The following is a 7,464-nucleotide window of genomic DNA, read 5'->3' on the forward strand; positions in this document are numbered from 1 at the left end:
AGCCCTCCACAGTAGCTCAAGGAGGGAAAACGGCAGGTCGACTTAGGATGGAAAGAATAAATCTCAGTAGATAGGGTTCCCAACTAAGATCATGTTCATTTGAGATTTCCGAGAGGTGATGAGAATTAAATGCTGTGGGAGGTGCCTTGCGCACACATGGGAGACATTATTAAATGTGGGACGAACTGAGGAAAATAGATGTCAACTCTGGGAAGTATGGTGAAGCCATACTTGTCTGTCACTCTAAATCATGCCTGGCCTTGAAACATCTGGAAAAAATGTTTTTCTCTTTTTTCCTGGCAGCTCTGTCGAGGTCCGTGTCTATACAGCTTCCGCTCCTCTGTGTCTAGCATTTCCCTCAGTACTGTGAGCAAGAGTGGTATGTTTCTCTGTCCGTATGTCTATCCTGTCCTGCAGCCTTCTGTCCACCCACCTCTTCCTCACTGGTTCTTTGCCCCAGTCATCTTTGGTGGCTCAGTTTCTGTAAGTCTCCATCGCCACTCTAAGACATGCTATGGTAACAGCTTAGCTTTTAAAAAGAAACCTCATGCTCTTTCACCTTCTAAGCATATTTGGGCTCCTTCGATCTTTAAAAATAAGGACCTGAAAGATTTTCATGATATTTCAAAATGTAAAACAAAAATATAAAAAACCAGGTGGTGAAGAGGAGAAAAAATAATTTTTTGGTAAGGAAATCTTTAACAAAAGAGATAAAATTCAATTCTCTGCTTCCTAGAAACTGATCAAAGAGGGAAACCTGATGGATTCTTCCAAGTCTCATTATTCAGTAAAAGTAATGTATCTATTGAAAAGAAAGGTCATTTTTCTACTGGTCTTGATCTTATAATGGGCCTGGTCACATGGGTGACTAGATAAAGGTATATCTTCCTGTGTCTGAATGGGAGTGTGCATGCTCCAAAAGTGGGGACACAGGTAACTAACTAAGTGGGAGAGAGCTCACCAGCCATGCTTTGGAAATCAGAAACAATTTGAACCAATTGACATAGAAATAGAAACAGAAAATTAAATTAGTTATGCCATATGCACCTCACAGGGCCAAGAAAGGTCTTGAAAAATACAACAACAATAACAACAACATGTTGTTAGAGGGAAACCTCACTATAAGAGGAAATAGGGCCATGCGTGTAGCATGTGCCTGCAGTCTCAGCACCGGAGAGCACAGGAGTTCAGGAGTACCTCAAGTTAACCATTGGCTACATAGCAAGTTTGAAGCCAGTCTGAGATACATGTGATCCTTTCTCAAAAAGAAAAGGAAAAAAAAAAAAAATACCTGTAGAAGCACATGATGGTTCACTGATTAAAGTCTCTTGTCCCCAAGCCTGATGGCCTGAGTGCTCACATGGTGGAAAAAAGATCATGACTCCCACGGGCTGTCTTCTTGTTTTCCACATGCGTACCATGGCATATGTGCACACATGCACAGGTGTGCACATACATGCACCCACACATGAGAGAGAGAGAGAGAGAGACAGGTGGGGGGGGGGAGAGAGAAAAAGAGGAAACAGAACCAAGACAGAGTAAGCTGGCATGTAAAACAGAGATGTAGAAAACAAGTAATTTGAATTGGTAGTGACAGGCAGCCATTCCTTTAATAGGCAGTCAGAATTTCACACTGTTTCATAAACAGCCCAAACCCAAAACTATAAAGAATGTTCCACTGGGGCCAGTGGAATTCATGCAAGCATGCAAGCGAAGCCTAACTGTAAGATGCTCTTGTGGACTCTGCTTCAGCTGAGTGAGGATGGCAGCAGAATAAAGTCAGCTGCGGTCATGGGTATCCAAGTGGACACGCAGAGGGAACAGAGCCATTTGCTTCCGATGCCACAAAAGAGAGATGTGAGAGACTGTTGCTGTTAGAGACTCAAGACACACTTTAAACCCATGAGGAGCAAAGTATTCATGGAGGAGCATGTGACAGTGGCCCTAGGGAGGGCATACTGAAAACATGGGACACTCGGATGCTGGGTACCCTGTGGGAGGAAGCTCTTGGGTGAGAGGTGAAAGCACTGATCTGAGCCCAGGATTATAGTGTGGGCGAACCATAGCTAGAAACCTAAAATCCTCATCAAATCTCTTTTGTACGAAGATAAACTTCAGAGATATACCTCCAATTTCTGTGGGGCTATGGTTACTGTTTGCATATGGCTCTCTTGATAGTGGTGATGAGGTATCATTTAGATATGTTGATATTATTTTCAGGTAAGTCAGATTCATTTTTTTAATACTTCTATTAATGCAGACATTTAAGTGAGTGTCCTGATGTTTTCCCCTTTAGGGTAGATGTCAACAATATAAGTTATAAGTTTTTAGAAAAGGATGAGCTACTGGAATGACTCAAATACATTTGTAACCACTTACACATTTATAAATTCATATCTGACAATCACAGTATAGTGACTGCTTTGAACATCCCCATAGCAACTGGTATATGGGCTTCGAAGAAAATATCCTCCAGCATTACTTTGGCTAGGATATTTTCCAAACTTGCTAACACCTCATTGGGAATGAATCACTGATCTGGATTTTCATTCTGTGTTTAAGGGTATGAAAATTGGTCACTACTTGTTTTGTGTTCATGTGTTGTGTCTGTCTTGCTTTAAGATTACGGTCAGGGACGACCCAGCAAAACACGGAGCGGAGCGGCCCTACACACGTGTAACTAGCAAAGTGACTGCAGCTGTGCCTACGGTCTCCATCTCACCCAGTGCTGAAGTTTGAGGGGAACCCTGAGGCATCAGATGCACCTCTCAGCAAACTCTCTAAATTCTTGCAGCTAATCTCGGGGAAGAAAAACGATAGATTTAATTTATTTGAAGTTTTTACAGTGTTAATATTTTTGTTTACCTCGCTAGCTTGAGAATTTTGCCAGCCTCTGAATTTGCACATTTCCTAGAATTTCTTCGTTTCCTTTGAGTGGTATTGATCAAACCACACTGAACATTTGTCCTGAAATTCCAATGAATGTGCAGCTTAAAAGCAAACCGAGTTTGCTCCTGGGTATAATTTGTTCACTTCCAGGTCCTCATACACGTATTTTAAAGGTCAACATGAATGTTTTTGTAACATTTAAGCATATTTCATATGTAAATAGAAGATTGTAAAATATATGGTTTTTATCAAATTTCAAAGAATGTTTTTAGTTACTACTTACAAAAGTACTAAAATTATATGAGTAACAATTTCAGATAATGTTATATTAAACTATTTGTTTATGTGTAAAGAAGTGTTGATAAATACTAACCTTTAAAGTTTGTGAAGTTCCTTTATTTGTAATATATGTGCTTTTAAAAGCAATGGGATGTGAAATTATAAAAAGTATTTTGCTGTTGTTAATATAAATAAAAACACAGTTACTTTGCACCTGATTTCCCTTTGGGGGCTGGGTTGGTAGCATGCTCGCCTGGCATATACAAAGACCTGGGTTCAATTCTCAGCTCTTTGTAAACCATATATGGCAGCGACACCTGCCACCCCCACACTCAGGAGGTGGAGATACGAGATGAGAAGTTTAAGGTCGTCCACAGCTATTTCGTGAGTGAGGGGTCAGCATGAGTACATGAGAGGAGGCCAAGTTGCTGCTGTGGGTGAACCATCACAAGGCTGCTATTGAACCATCAATACTCTATACTTCTAATGACTTACCAAAAGCCAGACTGGCACCCAAGCCTCAGCCTGGAGGATCCTCTAAAGATGAGTTAAACACAGAGATGATTTCTAAACATAGGATATTATAACAATTTAGGAGTAATAAGAACCAGAATCTTGATGGCTCCTGTGGCCATGCACACATCTTCTATTTCTGTACTCCATAAACTTGTGGTAGGATTGCACTTTGCTGCCTCTTGGGGAGATTTGCTTTGACCACTGAAATGGGAAATATGAACCGTTGACCAAAACTAGTTTAGCGAGAGGGTTAAAAGCGTGTTCCCTGTCCCTTCCCTGAAATAAAGATCTTCAGAGCACACGAAGAGAGAGCCTACGTCATCTATATCATCCCTCGTCCCCAGGTAATCACACTGAGCCAGACGTGCACATATCCCGCATAACCCCATAGCTCGTCCCAGTGTCAGAGAGAAACACAGTCCTGAATGTTAAGGTTCCCAAGACTATGGATTAATTGTGGTTGCAGCATTATTTGTCCTTGTGGGTGTGAATGTTTGGGAGCCACTGACCCATCTCCAATAATTTGCTACCCCAAAGCCTTGCAGAGGGTGGCATATCATGAAGTGATGGCCCGATTTTGAATTACCAAGGCATCGAATCTTAATTTGTGTCCTTTTCACTTTTGTGTAAATAAGCCTGTTTGCACATCTCCATCCAACATCACCTGTGGTGGCATCTACTGACCACCACACCCGGCGGCAGACAGCGAGCTACCGAATAACACCATACAATTGCCTTCGACAGCCATCCCAAAGTGCCAAGCTCAAAGGGGGGTTTTAGTTGGGCTCAGTCAGCCCTTTGCTACCCTCATTTTATTAGCCAGTATCAGAACAAGAGAAGAAGGGAGTAGATAGGCATTGGAGGAAAGCTTCAGATGCCGTGAGCCCAGAAGTGACAAAGGATATTTTGGGTGCAAATGCAGACATCTCAGGACACACCTAAGCTCTCTGTAGTCCAGAGCAGCTTACCACTTTAAAACTTCCCAGTGTTGAGCTGAACTCCAGCTCCCAAAGTCTCATCCCACATCACTCCTGCTCCTGGTCTCTTGGTGCCTGTCTTTTCGTTTCCTCCACTTAATATTGTTAAGCTACCCAAGATATAGCATTACAGCTCAAGAAATCTAGGAAGAGTGTATCCCTGATGCGATCCCTACTCACAGTCTTGCCTACGAGGTCTGAGTCCTTTACTCAGCCATATTCTACCCACCATATTCTTATAAAAAAAACAAAAACAAAAACAAAAACAAAAGACTTGAAGCCACCCAGATGTGAAAATGAACCTTCCAAGAATCTCTAAGAAAACAGGCACACTACATCCTTTGGACTCTAAGCTAATGCCATCCTGTCTTTGTATCATAATTATTAGTATGACAAATGGTTTTACTGTGATTTGCTCCTGACACGCCTTATAGAACAAAAAGTTTAAATATTCTAGAAAGGCCCAGAGCTCTTTTCCAAACAGCACTGAAGCAGGCTCTGTATGATCCCAGTCCCCTTATTGCGTCCCTTCATTACACCATGTATATCAAATAAGCAGGTGGTGACTAGCCCCAACATCCATATTTTATCTCCACATAGCATTTTTTAAATTATATTGTCAGCACATTAGTGTCAGGTGCATCTACATAGAATGTGAGTTTCCTGTTTCCTGTTGAAAGCCAGGGCACTTGGATTCACATCTCCCACAAGGCACAGAATGTAAAATGAGATAAGGCTAAGCCTTCCCATGTGCTTTCTGGCTTGCCTCAGTCATCACCAGGCCCCAGTCAACCAGTATCAGGTAAGTCATTCTTATTTCCATGTCCTAACTGGAACTCATACGCTTAAGCAGACCCCACGACAGGCAGATGTTCTGTGTCTGTCCAGTTGCCAACAGCATAGCACCAGTTTCCAAGCCAAAACAGATACATTCGGGTTTTTTTTGTTTTGTTTTGTTTTGTTTTTTTGATACATGTTTCTGAGCCTCATTAAACCTTCTGAGATAGACACTGGTCAGGCTGGAGTCCAGTGCTGGGTCCACGTGATTCTTACACTAAGCGTGCAACTACACTGAGTTCTCCAATAATTTGCTACCCCAAAGCCTTGCAGAGGGTGGCATATCATGACGCGATGGCCTGATTTTGAATTACCAAGACATCGAATCTTAATTTGTGTCCTTTTCACTTTTGTGTAAATTGGCCTTAAACCGATTCCTCAAAATAAGCTCAGATTTTAAAAGCTAGTAGAAAAACCCTCTAGTTCTGCAAAAAGAAAAAAAAATGACTGAAAATGAACTCAAACACCTAGTACAGAGTAAGTGTGTCTTACACAGAAGGTTAGTCCTGCTCCATTTCTTTATGCACTCATCAGCCTGCCCTGTGACCACCTCTCTTTGCATTCTCATTTACTTCAAAGCACAAGACTTCAAGACCTGTGGAGCTCCTGTCTCCTCCAGGTCCTTATCCCCACTCCACCCCCCCCAACACACACACACACACACACACACACACACACACACACACTTCAACGAGGCTCCCTGCACTCCTGCCCAATGTTTGGCTGTGAGTTTTAGCATCTGTTTCCATAGGCTGCTGGGTGGAGCCTCTCAGAGGACAACTATGCTAGGCTTGCAGACAGGAGTCTTCAAGCATGGCAGAGTATCATTAATAATGTCATGGGTTGGTTCTCTCCCATGGGGTAGGTCTCAGGTTGGGCCAGTTATTGGTTGGACACTGGGTGTGTGGGGGCGGGGGAGGCTGCCTCTGACATGGACTCTAATGGCTGCTTTTGATCACTTCCCCCTGGTGGGGCTGCCTGGCCAGGCCACAAGGGAAGAAGATGTCCTCAGTCCTTATGTGCTGAGGTGAGTTTGCTGGGGGGAGGGGGCGAGTGGGGGGGGGAGCACTCTTTCTGAGGAGCAAAGAAGGAGAAGAGGGAGGGATAGTGTGATAGGACTGGGAGGGAGGAAGCTACCGACGAGATGTAAAGTGAATAAATAAATTAATAACTTTTTTAAATGTCAAGACTTTAAAGAAGTTAGCACACTGCTTCAGTGTTGAGAGCAGTCATGTTAGAAACAAATGTCCGTTGTCCAAACCTCACATTGTGCATTCCTGTTCATGTTCACAGTCACTGGGAATTCAATATCGATGGAGTAGTGTTTTCTTCATGATTGATGGCTCTCTGTAGCACATGGTCCTTAAAAGATGGAGAACACATCACTAGCAAACTGGCTTTTAGAACCCTGAACATTGTTCTGCACAGAAATTTCATCATATTTTCAGACTGGTGATTTATTATTTCATATTAGTCAAAGTCCAAAAGCCTAGTCTTTCTCATGAGCATTAGAAAATAAAAAATATCTGAGAGCAAAAGATGACAAAATGATCCTAAGCCTAAGCCAAATTATTCGCAAGGGTTACAAGTGGACCCAATGCCGCTGTACTTGCACCAGTGAAAATTGTGTAAGATATGTGCACCATATGCTGCTAATAGGACACTTAGTTCAATAGGATGAAGTGTGTTTTACATTATTCAATTAGCACTCAAGACCATGCAAGGAGCCCCTTTCCTTCCTCCTATTTTCACGGCCTGTCTGCTTTCCTATGCATACCCTTTATAAAGCTTGTCTTCTGGTCACTTACAAACAGCCTATCTTGCTTGTCCTCCCAACAGAAAGATTCCTCTCTGTTTTCTCGAGCTATTTAAGTCTACTGCATGTACATCAGGACCCTGATCACAGCTGCACAGTACGGGCTGAGTTATCACAGCTACAGCTGCATTCAGAGCTGAGGCTCTCAAT

General features: G+C 42.6%; 1 protein-coding gene across 3 annotated transcripts in view; it reads left to right on the forward strand.

Moving 5' to 3' along the window:
• Positions 1 to 2,768, forward strand: part of Dock10 (dedicator of cytokinesis 10) — a 245,163-nt gene extending 242,395 nt beyond the window's left edge. For all 3 annotated transcript variants that reach the window (XM_051153999.1, XM_051153998.1, XM_051154000.1), the window contains exon 56: positions 2,623 to 2,768. In XM_051153999.1, the coding sequence (XP_051009956.1) occupies positions 2,623 to 2,739 (117 nt within the window). In that variant the 3' untranslated portion in view covers positions 2,740 to 2,768. The remainder of the gene's footprint in view (positions 1 to 2,622) is intronic.
• The last annotated feature ends 4,696 nt before the right edge of the window (positions 2,769 to 7,464 follow it).

This window comes from Acomys russatus, chromosome 12 (assembly GCF_903995435.1).
Source record: "Acomys russatus chromosome 12, mAcoRus1.1, whole genome shotgun sequence".
NCBI lineage: Eukaryota > Metazoa > Chordata > Mammalia > Rodentia > Muridae > Acomys > Acomys russatus.